The sequence below is a fragment of the Condylura cristata genome, unplaced genomic scaffold (genome assembly GCF_000260355.1).
Source record: "Condylura cristata isolate star-nosed mole 26May11 unplaced genomic scaffold, ConCri1.0 scaffold00006, whole genome shotgun sequence".
Classification (NCBI taxonomy): domain Eukaryota; kingdom Metazoa; phylum Chordata; class Mammalia; order Eulipotyphla; family Talpidae; genus Condylura; species Condylura cristata.
The window spans coordinates 9,664,154-9,679,235 of record NW_004567107.1 but is presented as its reverse complement, the minus strand read 5'-3'; the positions used below and the strand labels follow the sequence as shown (position 1 = coordinate 9,679,235).

General features: G+C 49.4%; 1 protein-coding gene across 1 annotated transcript in view; it reads left to right on the top strand.

The window, feature by feature from the left end:
- Window positions 1–13,139, top strand: part of LOC105853279 (protein CutA homolog) — a 17,572-nt gene extending 4,433 nt beyond the window's left edge. Inside the window, exons 3-7 of the mRNA XM_012721230.1 lie at window positions 2,728–2,876; window positions 7,245–7,304; window positions 8,783–8,828; window positions 9,088–9,137; window positions 11,752–13,139. Of these exons, the coding sequence (XP_012576684.1) occupies window positions 2,728–2,876; window positions 7,245–7,304; window positions 8,783–8,828; window positions 9,088–9,137; window positions 11,752–11,854 (408 nt within the window). The 3' untranslated portion in view covers window positions 11,855–13,139. The remainder of the gene's footprint in view (window positions 1–2,727; window positions 2,877–7,244; window positions 7,305–8,782; window positions 8,829–9,087; window positions 9,138–11,751) is intronic.
- Window positions 13,140–15,082: the final 1,943 nt, after the last annotated feature.

Sequence of the window (15,082 nt, the reverse complement as noted above, 5' to 3'; positions counted from 1 at the left end):
TTCTCAGTGCAGTGCTTTAACCCGCTGCGCCACCAGGGAGGGCCCTTTGTTTTGTTTTTAACAGATTGTAAAGTCAACCATAATCTCTTACAAGGACACTCCAGGGCAGAAAGAGGAAAAGGCAGAATAAAATCTGACTAACTGTAAAGATAGACAAAAATACTTTAAAAGAATGTAAAATAAGAAAAGGTATATAGAAAAAAACAAATGTCAGGACTTTTAAAATTATAGCAGCTATTTTCCTAGTAAAATGTTTCTGTTAGGGAATGTTGTAATGTGTCTTTCTGGTTCATTTTGCATTTGTACAGTGACACAATCTAACACATTTGTAGTCCACCCTTGGTTCCAGTTGGACTTTTATGTGTCTGAGGTCCACAAACATTTTCCCTGGGGATACAGAAATGAATGAGATGGGAGCGTGGCCCCGGGGGAGACACGGGAAAGCAGCTGTCTCTCAGCCTGGTCAGCCGTCCAGCAGAAAGCGGCCAAGCTGCATCTCCAGCCTCTGCCGACTGGGTCGACAGTGTCCCCTCTCCAGCAGAACAATCAAAATTGTCTCCGGATGATGCAAATGTCTCCTGGGGAGCCAGGCTGCCCCAAAGTGAGAACCACTGGATTAAGTGAAGCCAAGAGACCCCACTCTGTCAACTCCTAGTCCTGTTCTTTGCAGTTCCAAGATCGCAGATTGGATGTGGGAGTCTGGAATTCAAGTCTTGAGTCTGTTGCAGGTTCTGTGTGTTCTGCCTTGTTACCTGACCTGGCCAGTGGAGGGTCACCTTAGATAACATCCGAGGGCACATTTCCCTCTTTGAACTTTGGCTGCGAGTTCGATAAGCACTTCAGTACATTTCAGTTGAGTCTATACTTAATGTCACGAGCTCTGTGCTCCACTGACAGCTGCTGGCTGACAGGCTGCAGGTCTCCCTAGACGTGGCTTTTCGGTTGGACACCTGCTGCTGCTCCTTTTGTTTTAGCATCTGCGCTGGAAGCCACCTCGAGTCATAGCAACTGACATGTCCCAGTACACCCCATCTCCTGCCAACAAGGGTTCACCCCAAACCCTGCCTATTTCATGAGATATTTAACATTAGTCTACAGATGTTTACTGAGAAACTGCTATGTGCAGTGAAATGTTTGGGGGATACAGTGATGAGCAAATCATTGATTGATGATTGGAAATTATTTTCCTATCTTGTTTGAACTCAGCAACTCTGAGGTAGGCAGCACAATGGCGTAATCTCCAATTCTAGGTAACATTTGTAGAAGGGAGAGGAAGTAACTTGCCGAAGGCCACAGGCAGGCAGCAGTGTGGACACTAAGCTTTAAATCTTGCTCTATGGTGCTTTTACTTTTTTCCTCTAGTGGAACTGAGTTGGTGCTAAACACACACACACACACACAGCTTCTCTGAGAAGCCTGCATCTTTTTACTTTCATGGCCACTGGTTTTGTTCAGGGTACTAGTATGTTGACTTGGAGGTGCTGGTGGAGGGAGTGAGCGGGAATGAGAAACCCAGCCCAGAGAGGCCTCCGGTCAAACTTCAGCGGAAGATGTAAAAGTGCTCTAGGCCCTGCCAGGAAGCAGGAGCCAGGAGCAGACCATAAAGTGAAAAAGGGCGAGACAGAGCGGTTCATTTGAGCGAAGCCTGAGTGCTGGGCTTGGAGGAGAAGCCTGCTCTGTGCAGCCTGACGGTGGAACTGCTTGCGAGGTGCCTCTGTCCTCACAAAGATTCCATTAGGGGCCTCAAGCAAAGAACCCCGGCACGGCTCTTTTCATTTCCTCTTAGTTTAAACATTTATCGCTAAAAGAAAATCTGTTTTCCTTCCACATTGTTGCTGCTGTCTTCTTGATTTGGGGTTGTCATGCCTTACTCCTGGATCATCACCATGACCAGCTGTGGAAGCTGCCCGTGTGGCACTCCCACCTTCTCCTGGGGTACTCTGCTTCTCCTGACCACAGCACTGCTCTCCAACATTAAAACTTCCAAAGCATCCAGTCAGCTGAGCGCAAACCCTGAGCTCCCTAGCTGGACCCTTTTTGTTACCATTCTAGCCAGGCCTGCGTCTCCTACCCCAGAGCCGTGCAGTCTGGATATCTCAGCTGTCCGGAAGTGCCCCTCGAGTTTGCATCGGCTGTTACTTGCTTGGAGTGTCGCCCTCTACTCTGGTGATCCCATTAGTACTTGAGATGCAATGTGGTGATGCCATCAGCATCTTTTCCTGCTCCCTCTGGCAGAGCCTTCCTCCTGGGCCTCCAGCTCGCAGGCCCAGTAACAGGCTGCATTGCAGTACAAGCAGGCCGCTGGTCTGCCAGGGGATGGAGGTAAAATTACTCCCTAAAACGTTAGTGCCTGTCAGAGTTTATCAGTGGTAATAATCTCCTCAGATAACAGCGGTTCAACAGCTGTCGGCTACCACTGACAGCAGTTCTGTACCAGAACAACAGAATTCAAGTCATTGCGATTTGAGTCTTAATTGGGCTTCCCCCAATTAAAAGCTGTGAACATGTTTCTAGATTTCTGAGCCTCCATTTTTTAAAACATCTATGAAATGCAGAGGAAAATATCGAGATAGGAAAACTTGAACATAAGCATGCATTGCAGATGCCAGGAGTTCCTCTGTGGGCAGGGAATGATGAGAAAATGCACAGCCTTGCTACCATCTGCTTGAGCAGGCCGATGCCCGATGGGCCGTTCATGGCCTGTGATTTCCCTTTCCTATCTTGCAGATCCTGGCGGCTTCTCTCCTGACCTACCCCATACTCAGGACCCTGTACCTGCATCTCCACTCCGCCGTCACTGGCAGCTATGTCTCCGGCACTTACTCTGTCGTCTTTGTCAACTGCCCCAACGAGCAAATTGCCAGAGATATCGCCAGGTACGGTGAAGGGGCTTAGCCGTGGCTTCAGGGAGCTAAGCAGATGCCCCGGAGCTGCTGCTTGGGGCCTGCTTTTTTGTCTTGTCCATCCAGCAATGAACTCCACCTTTATCTGCTTGGGGTGATAGGAGAAGCAGAGCAGAATGATCCCCTGGCAGATCCTAGTGCTGGACCTGAAATTTTTTTTTTTTAAAGATTTATTTATTTATGCATACAGAACTGGGATACAGGCCAGAGGTGCGGGGGCAGTGAGAGGCTTCACCAGAGACTGAGTGGGGAGCAGAACAGGCCGACTGATGAAGTACATTGCTGAGGGGGGCAGCGGGCAGGCCAGGAGAGGTCTGCCGTGCCATGTGGGTCAGCTCTGGGGGGGGATTGAACGCATGCTGAAGTGGCTTTTAGCTTCTTAGTGCTGTGCTTTAACCCGCTGTGCCACCAGGGAGGGCCCAGGCCTGAAATACTTGGAGTGGCACGTGGGGACACACAAGGTGTATGAGACCCAGGTCAGATGGCTTGTCCCAGGTGTTCAAGGTGAGAGAAGAGTGGAAGTATGCAGGCTGAGAATTTTAGTTCTTCTGATTCCTGGCCCAGCTTTCTTCTTAGAGAAAGTCTCGTTCAGCCCCAGAGGTGCTCACCACAGAGGAGATGAAGAGGTCACTCCAAGAGTTTGGCAAATTTCTAGAAACAACTATGGGATGGTAGGAGGGGCACTAGGTCCATCATCAGACCAGACTGAATCTTGCTCTGACACTTAGTATCTTTGTGGCTTTGGGCAAGTTGCTTCCCTCTTTAAACGCTAACTTTCTGAATTACGGAGCAGGATACTGCCGTCTACTTTCCAGGGTCGTGAGGGCTAAGTGCTATGGAAAATGTCTAGTCCTTACCCCAGTGACTTGAGTGTATCAATCAGATCCTCAATAAATGTTGTATCTGAGTTTTGCCTCTTCACACCTCCTAGTAGCTGCAGCTCTGAAGAGAGCTTGCGGCCGAGAGGGAAGTGGCTTTGGCTCCTTGCTTCACTACTTGGCACTCTTGAATCCAGTCTCTGGGCGTAGCCTCCACAGGCTAATCCTGCGTGGATGGAGGAGGGGCAGATGGGCTCACTTCCAGCACTCGTGGGAGAGTGTGCATATGTGTCGCGGAGGGTCCCACGAATGTTAGCTGGCAGGACCCCCAGCTTTAACGGCAGAGCCCACGCGGGGACCTGTCTGTCAATGCCACTGTAGTGCTTCGCTCTTCTTTCACGTTCTGTTGAGTCTGCTGCCTCTCTGCTATGGTCCCGGTCAGCTCAGGTTCATCTGGTTCTGGTCAAAGGCGCTGTTCTCATTGACAGGCATATTCTAAACTGAAAAATCGCACATTGGGTACCAGGTGGAATTACCGAATATTGAATCAGAAGAACTAGCTGCTCGGTCTCCTTGGTTGCCAGTGCCACCTGTGATCTTAGACAGGTCTGTCTTCTCTGGGCTCTGCTCTCCGATGTGGAGAGAGAATTGGATTAGGCCACGGTGACCAACTCTGGCCCCTTCAGGCAGGACACTCAAGTGAGTGCTGTGGGCTGGGGCAGAATGATGACTTGGGTAGCGACCCTTCCTCGTGGTGGGGTTGGGGGCAAAGAGCAGGGGAAAGCTGTGGATTGGGAGGAAGCGTCATGCCTAGAGGGGGTGGGCGCCACAGCTCTAGCTAGATGTGACCTCGTGGGACTGCAAGCCCAGAGTTGGAAGACTTATATAGATAACTATATATATAGATAACTATATATCCAAGTGTAAGATATCTTGATGATAAATACTGGTAACAAAGCTGAGGTTTTTTAAAATGCCATACATGTAGTCTGGGAACCACTCTTCTGTGAATGTTACTTTCCTCAGACAAGTGTGAGGTCCTGAACCCCATAACAGTGACTCACTGTTGGTCTTTGAAAAGCAACTTTGGTGCTTTATTTTTATATATGAGGTACTTTGAAATTAACTAATTAGGTAAAATCCAATTTATAAGTAATCTGACACCTACCGTAGATCATAGTACAGAAACCGAACGCCATTCCCCTCCATTCTACGCAGTGAGGTCTATCTCCCAGCAACCCCACTGTCAGCCTTTAAGCACCTGAATATTTCTCAGGCCTCACAAACCTACATTTGCCCAGAGCTGGCATCTGAGAGTTTTTGAACCTATAAATAAGGACCCAACTTCATAGAGACTGGACCTACTTCTGACGAGCTAATGGCACATAGGAATAGGTGGAACAAAGCTGCATGGCAGGTCACCCCCACATCTCCTGGCCCCGGGCTTATTTGATATGGCGGAAAAACACAATCTGTGTGTCTTCTTAGCGACAGAGACAGCAAACTAGCCGCGACTATGGCGACCGGGTAAGTAGAGGGGGCTTTGAAGATAAACATGGGGGGTGTGCAGGGGTTCCCTGGTAGTGGTAGAAGGCAGGCATTTTTTTCCTTTCAAATACCCCTTTTATTGTAATATGCAGCACATAAAAACCAGTTATTTCAAAGTTAAGTGAATAGAAAAATGTATAACTTCATGTATATTGTAAATACTGTGTAGTCATTACATCGATGAAGAAACATAACATTGGCAGCTATAGATTTACAGTCATCTTGAGTCTGCTATGGTCAGCATGTTATGTTCCTCGAAAATGTATATGTTGGAATCCTACCCTCAAAGGTGATGGTACTATCAGGTAGAGCCCATAAGAGGTGATTAAGAAATCAGAGTGGAGACCTCATAGTAGTTTAATGTTCTTATAAGAGACCCACAAGTCTCCATGTCCCCACCCCATCATGTAAGGACACAACCAGATGTCTGCAACCCAGAAACGGGACTTACCCAACCATACTGGCACCTAAGGCAGGCATTTTTAAGGAGCCTGATCCCTGAGGGAATCCATGAACTAGGGTTTCAGAGGGCCTACCTACCTATCCATCTGTGTCTACCTACCTGTCTACCAAGTTTCTGTTTCTAATTTTTTGTCTTGATATTTAAATTCAAAAAGTTGCAAGAGTAAAGGGACTTCTGCAGAGGTGTGTGTCTGCGCCCCTCCTCCCTCCATCTGAAGACCCCAGTCCTCTCCACTTCTACTGCTTTGGGCACAAGGACAGGTCACTGTGATCAGTCAGCTGGAACTTCACGCACAGAGAGTGGAAGGGCCCGTGAGGTGTGCCAGCCATGGAATCAATAAAATGTGGCTTCTCAGTGGATGATTAAGCGAGCAAGACTTGCAGCATTTGCTTAAACAAATGTGTGCCATATGGACACAGCTCTTTACCATCAGGGATTTATTTAGCCCCTGTAACTTTCCAAGGGAAGGAGGGTGATAGTTAATGTGGAGCCTTAAATAGAGCAGTGTTCAGCTCGAGGCTTAAGGGAAGGGAAAGTAGGTCAGTTCTCTTCGCAGCCGAGGGGAGGAGGGATCAGAGGACTGGGTTTTATTTGGCAGGATGCAAACACTTCAAAGAATAGAGACCTGGCCCCCTTGACTACCAGAGACCTGAGAGCGGTGGCCAGGGCCTACCTGATTCTGAGGGCTTGAGGTCTGCAGCTTGGGAACACATCTCTGCCTTGGTAACTTGGTGGTGCTTGTGTTTCTGAAACACCTGTGGCATGAACATTTTGTTGTGTTCTCCATGCTCTGCACGGGAATCAGAGACTCGCAGGCCAAGGGTTCCAGCTTGTGATCTGTCAAAAAAAAAAAAAAGTCTTATAGATCTGCAGAGGAGACGGCTCTGCTCTTAGGACTGTGGCAGAATCCTGTACAAAAACAAGAAGTGAAGAGACCTGTATGTGCCAGAGATATGCACAGGATGTGAGGCTTTCCTTTTGCATTTACCTGTAGTCGAATTCTACGTGATCACATGGGCATCTGCTGAGAAGCACTATCAACAGATACTAATCTGAGCTGTGAAAGCAGAAGATGGTTTTGGTGTGAACCGAGGACTCCTTGGCGGTGAAAAGGGCTGGAAACCACTGACTACCTCAGTCCTCTCGTACAGCAGGAGTCAGTCTGAAAGAGGGGGGTCTGCCCAGCTTGGAGCGGTGCTCGGATACTCCTGAAATGGAAAACTCACATAATGTCACACTGCCGTCCTTCTGCAGGGCCTAGAGGGAATCTGGGCCATCTCTTGTCCAGTGCTATTCTCACCGCCTAAGCCAACCAGGGCCAGCTGCTTCCCCTGGGAGGGACTTGAAAATAGCTGTCTTCAGAGCTCAGGGCGTGGCGATTATGGATTGTGTTGGCTATCTAATTGGCTCTCTAACTAGACTTGGGTTCCTGAATATTCCCAGGAACCCCTGCTCCCTAATTCTTCCAACATCCTGGACACTTGCCTCAACGCAACTGTCTCTCTTCTTTAGGGCTGTGCTGGACAAGAAGCTGGCTACCTCGGTGAATATCCTGCCCCGGGTATCCTCACTGTGAGTTTTGGTGGAGGGGGTGGGCAGCAGTGCTAAGCCAGGTTCTGGCTGGGGGAAGGAACACTGAATTAATGGGGAATTGTCAAAGGACAATTCATAGGTACTCAGGGAAGCAGCTCACTGTTGATTTGTATTCAGAGGAGATCAAGCAGTGGATTCGTATCACCCAGCAAGGCAACAGTGTAGGCTGTGTGTGGAGAGGGCAGAACAAACTGCAGTGTAGGGATGGGGAATCTTGTTCGCGCCCTGTTTGAATCACCTGGCTTGCTGTCAGGAAGACAGACTGGGTACTCCATCTCTGAGGACGCCAGCAAGGGACAGTGAAGATAACTGCTATTGTGTTAGGCTCCGGGACAGCTGAGGGTTGAGCATGAGTGACAGGCCCCGCCTGCGCCCTCGGCCCTCCACGTCACTCACGGCTTCAGTGGCACCACTGCCGCCACTATGTCAGCAGCTCTACGCTAGCTAGTGTGGAGCGCTTGTCTTGTGCCTTCATCTCTCTGATCATCTTGTTTCTCATTTCCTACTGCCCCTGGTGGAGGGGAAGGGGAGAGAAAAAGAAATAATCTATTTTACAAGTCAAAACAAGAAAGTGCTGTCCAATGCGCGCGCCTCCCCCTCCCCCCAGTGGTGTCAGCCCCTTCCTCTGCAGCTGTGGCTCCCCAGTCTGGCGCTGCTTCAGCTCTGATCGAGGTCTTCTCAGTCTTCTGGACAGTGCAGTTCCCATCATCAGTTTAATAAGTGCCATAGGTGAGTCCCCGAAAGCCAGCACAGGAACCAGAAGAGGATTCCAGCCTCCTTCACAATGGGGCCTTTTACCTCAGTCTGAGACAGCGCCAGCCTGTGGACTAGGTGGTCTTAGACTTTAGGTCGCTTAAAATCATTCTCAGGACAAGTTTCTTTTTCTTCCTATGATGCTGTCCTCATACTCTTTTCTGAACATTGTCACTGGCTTTATTTTTAACCTTTGGACTTGTGTCCATCTTTTATAAGCCTCCTGTGCCTTTTTACTTATCCATTTGTGGGCACTCAACTCTGAGAGCCAGCTGAGAGTGGCAGCAGCCCAGAGCACGGGGCAGCAGCCCAACAGTTAGTCTGGGATGAGCATTGAGAGGCTGGAGAGGCTGGTTTGGAGACAGGAAAACCCAGGTGTTTCTTCAGGGTTGTCTGAGGCAGTTCTTCAGGTGGAAGTTGAAGAAGCAAGTGGATGGCAGATGTTGGCACACCCTAAAGCCATGGCATATGAAAACGTTTAGGGTAGGCCAACTTCAAGAGATGGTGAGCCTCTCACTTCCAGGACGCACCGTGTGTCACAGCAGGTTATCAGGATGGTTGCATTGTGAGGCCTTGGCCAACTTACAGGGGACTGGAAAGGTTTTAAAGTTTCCACGTGAGGAGAGTCACTAAATTGGGCCAGGTTTGACATTTGATTGGACTTGTCTCCTGAACATTATAATTTGGTTTTGTTCTTTCTCCAGGTACTTTTGGAATGGAGAGATAGAAGAAGCCACTGAAATCCTATTGGTGAGTGAGAAGGGGGGTGGAGGTGGATCCCTGACAGGGAGAATATAAGACCAAGGCCTCTTCCCCAAGTTCTCTCCAGGCCCCAGTGAGGAATGAGCAGAGATCAGCTGCTGGAGGCTCTTGTCCCTCACAGGATGCCATAGGTTCCCTTGTGAGCTGGGTTTCCTGTGGCAGGGCCTGCGGGGGTGGCGGGTGAGGGGGTGGCTGCAGTGCTGCGCTTAGTTCTTAGTCAAGCTGTGGTGGTGTTTTTCTTTTATAGTTAATAAAGACAAAGACTTCCAGGGTCTACACGCTGTCCAGCTACATCAGGTAATGCCAGCGGCACATACTGGGGACCACGTGCACGAGCCCAGTCATCAATCCCCATACACCCCTTCGCGTATCCCTGTCCCTCAGATTCGCCAAAATCCGAGGCCAGAGTGCATGAAAGCAGAAGTTCTCAAAATTCACTTAAGAATGTCCTTGACAAGTGGCAAAAGCTATTTTACTACTTTGAGTGCAAAGGTCTCAGGGTGTCTTTATGCCTTCAAAATGACAGCGGACCTTAAAGAGCTGTTTATGTGGTTATATCAGAGTTTACTAAATTAAAACTTTCAAACTATATTTCACTATTTTACAGTAACAATAAGAACCATTACCTATTAACATAAAGAATGCATGTTATGGGAAGTAATACTTTTAAAAAAAACACTGGAAGAGTGAGAAACATGGCAACATTTCACATTTTTGCAAAATCTGACTTAATGGCAAAGCTAGTTCGTATCAGAAGCATCTTTCATAGGCTTATGGTGGTGATAAATTCAGGTTTTTCTAAGCTCAGATTTTCCTTGAAAACAAGAATTTTTTCATTGGCTACAAATTACATAAATTGTCTTCGAGTAATGTCTTACTCTGTTGATATCTGAGAAGATATCAAATACTAACACCTGAAAGTAAAAATGGTGTTCCCTGAAAACAAAAACCTCTAGCTAGTGACTCAGGCAAGTTTAACAGTGAACTCAACTATACAGTTAAGTACTTTGTGAACGTCCCATTTCACCACACAAAATAATAAAGCTTAATCATTTCCACAGCTTTGTCAACGATAGTCTCAAGTGAACTGGATTTTTTCGTATGCACGTGCCTGGCAGTGAGGAGTCCGGGGCCAGCGGGGAGGGCCCGGAGCTGCGTGGCCCTGTGCTCGGGGCCAGCACTTCAGCCCACCCGTGCAGAGGGCAGTACCCTAGAGGGTCAACAGCACATTCCCTCGGTCACGAAAACAGTCTTGACCTCGTGGACCTCCTGCGTCTCGGAGCCCCAGGGCCACGGTTTACTTGGACAACCTCTGGGCCAGGTCCACACCACTCGAGGTGTGGTCTTGGAATCGCTGGATACATGGCGGCTCCCTGGCGCTGCAAAGCTCAGGCTCACCCTAAGTTGTTGAGTCAAGCTAGGTTAACAGGCGATGCCTTCAAAGCTTGAGAAACCCTGTTCTAAAATAGTGATCTTGGCAGTGAAAACTGTAATCACGTGGGACATTTTTCAGATTTCCCATAGAAACGCCATGTCAGACTCTGCAGCGGGGCTCAGATGTGGTGTTCCTCAGAAGCGCCCAGACTGACTGCTGTGCCACCAGGGGTGCAGGTCACCTATCTGGATAAAACCCTTTTCTTTCACTTCTTAGGGAACCAGGATCTGTACTCCCTGGCTACACCCATGTCTCAACACTTGAGTCACCTTTGGTAGAACAGGCCCTGTGGAGAGGTTATAGCTTAACTGATTAGGCACAGCTGTAGAGTTCAGCAAGCAAATCCCAGAGCTTGACCTCCAGGGTTAACTTCTGTCTTCTTCACTTGCTATTTGTAGTGTGTTTGCAGGTTACTCACTTTCTGTGCCTCAGTTGTTCCTTCAGTAAGTGTGGATTGCCCCTGGATGGGGGTGTACATGGGAGCACCCTGGTGTGCATGTGCACGCGTGAACTGTCAGCACAGCTGCCATCTCAGCACGAAGTGTTGAAAGTACCTTATTTTATGTGTCTGCATACTGGCGTCAAATATTGCTGAGCGTCTGCTTATAAAAACATGTAACATGGCCTAGTGTTTTTGAAATATCTTAAGCAAATCCATTATACTCAGGTACTGGGTTAAACTTCTCCAGACACGAATAGCCATGTTGTGATGTACTAAGCATGCCATCTCTGGAGAACTTACAATCAATGTTCAGTGGAAAGGAAGTAGTGGATTGTTACCCTGATTAACAGATGGGAGACTAAGGCCCAACGACTCATGTGTCTTCACTGTGGCAAGTGAAGATGCCTTGTGTGCTGAGGGCCAGGCAAAGAAAAACAGGCAAAAGGGAGAGATTCCGGTGGGTTTGGAGGGTCAAGGAAAAGATCCCTTAGAAAAATCAGTGGTTGAGTTGGGCTTTAAGATATAAGAGAGGCTTTTGACTGACAACAGGAGTGGGGAGCTTTCTGGTAAGGAAGAGAACAGAGTTGCTGGGAGGGGAGTCTGTGGAGGAAGGAACAGAAATGTGGGATCATGGAGAGCCGCTGACATTTAACGGACGTATACAAGTACCAGGCTCGTGCCCGCCGTGTTAGGTAAGCGCCTGTTACACTCTTTCATGTACACTGAGCCAGTCAGCGGGTGCTGTTTCTGTCCGCTTCTGTAGGGTCTTTAGAGAAGTTAAGTGCTTTCCCCATGGTTCCATAGTTAGGAAGAGGCCAGTAAGACTCAGAACTTGAAACTGTGGGTGATCTCAAGCCATCTGGCCTAACTCCTCACAAGGTGCAGGTGGGGAGACCGGCCCAGGAGTGGCCGCCATGGGGGCGATAGGCCTCAGCAGATTGCAGAGGACCCGGCGTGAGGCCGACCATTTAGATTTGATCCCATGGGCTGATCTTGATCATGGTTACTCACAAGGCCCTGCTTTCTTTCCAAAGGTTGGTGCATCCTTTCGAGATCCCAGAGGTCTTCAGTCTTCTCATGGACCAAGGAGATGTCCACTATTTAAAGTGGCTGGAGGAGGGCATGGGGGAGTACTGAGCACCCCGCTCACCACCTCGGCCTCGTCACTGCACTCTGGGGAAGGGATGACTCTGCCTGCCACATAGCTCCCCAGATCCCGTTTCTGTCAGTGCAGAGGAGCTAAGTAACTGGAGGCTGAAGGTCGGAGGCCCCCGAATCTGAAGAACCTGGTGGGACTTACCTGAGTACTTCATGCTCACAGGCGCCCCAGGGGAAGAGGGCGAGGATGGTGTATATGGGGATTCATGAGTGGAGTGAGGGGGTTTGTCAACTCTGCAGCCACTGGACCTCCCTCAGGTGCCTAGGATGCAGCTGCCCACGAGTGTGGGCCTGTGACCTGTTCACCCAGGTGGGTGGGCTCGCTGCTATTTTCCAGGGACCTCAGCGTGTGCAATGCCAGTGGTGGGATGTGGGAACACGCAGGATTACTTCTAGCTACGGGTGGTGTTTGTACTTCCCAAGTCCTCAGGAAGTGGGACTGGGTGTAGGACTAGGGGAGCATTAGGGCTCATCCTCAGCCTCGTGGGCCTGGGAGTAAGTCCTGACCCTAGCCTGAGCGTCGTGACCCTCAGAGGGTGCTGGGGCCTGGCTCTGGGGGCAGAGGTTTTGAGCCCTCCTTACCTTTCATTTCTGTGCCTTCTGTGGTAGGGAAGAACCCTGGGGAACTGCTAGATCAGTGTTTTCTAGACCTACAGAACCGAGGTGCTGAAAGGCATCCTGGGATTGCCTGGTTGGGGGTCCCCACTCACACTGCAGCCAGGGCTACTGTGCTCTTAAGATTGTTATGTTTTGAGCTTCGTTACAAGATTGGATTTATTTTTTCTAAAAAGTTTGGGCCCTCTCCCACACTTCCACCTAGAATGCTGTGGAAGCTGGGCCAGGGCCCAGAGTCCTATTTACATGCACGAACTCCTTCCTAGCATTTCTCTGAATTCAGAAACCTCAGAAAAATCAGGTGAGCAGTGAGAAGCATTATAATTATCCATGAATACTAGTGCTGGCAACTACAGAGATGTTACTGGTTTGAAGATGAGCACAAAGCACTATGCAGAGTTAGGTTCAGAAGAACTAAGATAGGAGCTGGGGTGTGGGGGGCGGGTGGAGAGAGAGAGAGAGAAAGAGCCCACCAACTTGGTCTCATGAGGGACGACTGCCCCGTCAAGGCGTGGGAGCATGCGTGTTAGCCCTGCCTGCTGCCAACCATGAGTTATTCTTGGAGATAAGTTTTTACACATAGTCTTTATACAAACCCTATGAGTAGTATTCAAAGAAATTTTTGGAGCAAAATAAATACTGACTTGACAATGTTGATCCGATTCTGTGTACTGTTAACTTACTAGGATATTTGAACCTACCCAAAAATGGACATTCCCTGACAGTTCAATATTGAAATATTCCACAGAGGCTATAGTTCCTTATAATTACTACTCAAATTATAATTCCTGTTTGTTATACAGTATTTTCAGATTATCTATAAAGAGGAAAGAGTATAAAGAATGAAGTATTTTAGTAACTTAACACTGAGTGAATGAGATTTCTAATACCTTGCTCCTAAATTCCAAAGCTAAATATTTCTTCACACTAAGCCAGACCACAAAGAACCAGGCACGCTCCAGTCCCAGAGACCACTGGCCTCAGGGGTGTCTCTACAGCTCCTCAGAGCAGGGCTGGGGCTGGGGCTGAGGGACTTGGACCTGTGCCATACACTCTCCTCTCCAGCCCACTGACTTTGGCCCAGTGACTCATCTCCCCTCTCCCCTGCTCCTGCTGTGCTGTTAAAGGGCTGAGGCAGAAGGAATGAGAGAAGAAAGTGGGAGTAACTTGCAACTTTAAGGACTGGGGTGGGGGGAGGGGGTGTTTTAACTCTGCGGAGCCCATGGCCTTCACCGTCCTGTAGCTGACTCCTCCCTAGCCCTTCACCTCTCTTTTTCTCCAGACTGCCTCAGATTTAGGGAAATGTAATCACACGAATCGCATGTATATATGACAGATTCCCTCTCAACAACTGGGGAGCTAGCTGAATGCAGCAGGAGAAACTGAAACCAGGGAGCCCGACCCAAGTGGGGCAGGCAATGAGGAACAGAGCCAAACCTAGAACTCACTCCAGACTTACAGGGTGGTGCTGCCTGTGTGCCGACTGCTCCCAGTTTGAAAGTGCCTGCTCTTCAGTATGTAATGGGCTGTCTCTAAGTTCACATTCCACTTTTACTTCGCTGTGGCCTTCAGCCAATGTTCTTGTCCCCATGGGTCAGGTACTCACAGTAGAATAAGGTTCCACATCCTCCTGTGGGAAGGGTGAGAACACTGCTGAGAATGGGAGGCAGAGAGAGGAGGGCGCTGGTGGCCAGGGAGAGGATGGGGTCCTGCCATTCCCCCTCAACCTTCAGGATTCCAAGAAAAACCAGAAACAATTCCTCCTGCCATCCAACAGCTGACAATTCTCTAGGGGAAACACCTGCAATTTTCCAAAGGGAGTTTTTAAATTGTAAATCAGACACATTAGTTATAACTTTAATATAAAAATGTTATTAAAAGCAGCAATTCAAAACCATAAATCTTCTCAAAGGTGCACAAGGTTATTACATGGCCAGTTGGCAGTAAAGTAGCTATTATCTGGTATGAATGAAATGCCGGGGCGGAGTCAGGGTGACTAGGCCTTGTGCTGACTTCACAAGTGGGAAGACACCCCCACCCCCTTGCCTCTTTGAACTCAAGAGCCTCCTGGGGCCCAAGCAGGCAAGGGGCAGATGCCCTGACCACCCGTGCTCCGTGGGTCCATCTCTGAAGCCCAGAAAGGCCGTGGGAGGCTGCTGCACCCCAGAGGCAGGTGGAAGCCCCAGACTAGCGCCCAGGTCCCACGCTCCTACTGGACTGGGGTCTGGGTTCTCAGCTCCCCTGACACCTGGCCCCCAATGGGGGGTTTAGTGGCAGCAGCAGGGGGGGGCAGAGAAGGGGAGCCAGTGCCCAAGTCCAGCTCACCCCTACCTGGCCCATGCCAGGAAGCAAGGGGAGGGGTGGGCCTCGCCCGCGGACAGGTCCCACTTGAAAGGCCCCACAGGAGCTGAGGTTTGAGGCAAAGGAGCATCTGAACTCTCCCAGGGGGTCGGCCTAGTCACAGGAAAACCGGCTCCTCACTGTCGGCCACCTGTTGCAGCTGTCAGCCTGGCAAACCCAGTCATGCTGGTGGCCTCAGCAGTCAGCAAGGCCTGTCCCGTCTGGTGCAGCGACATCCCTGCCCCCCCCCCC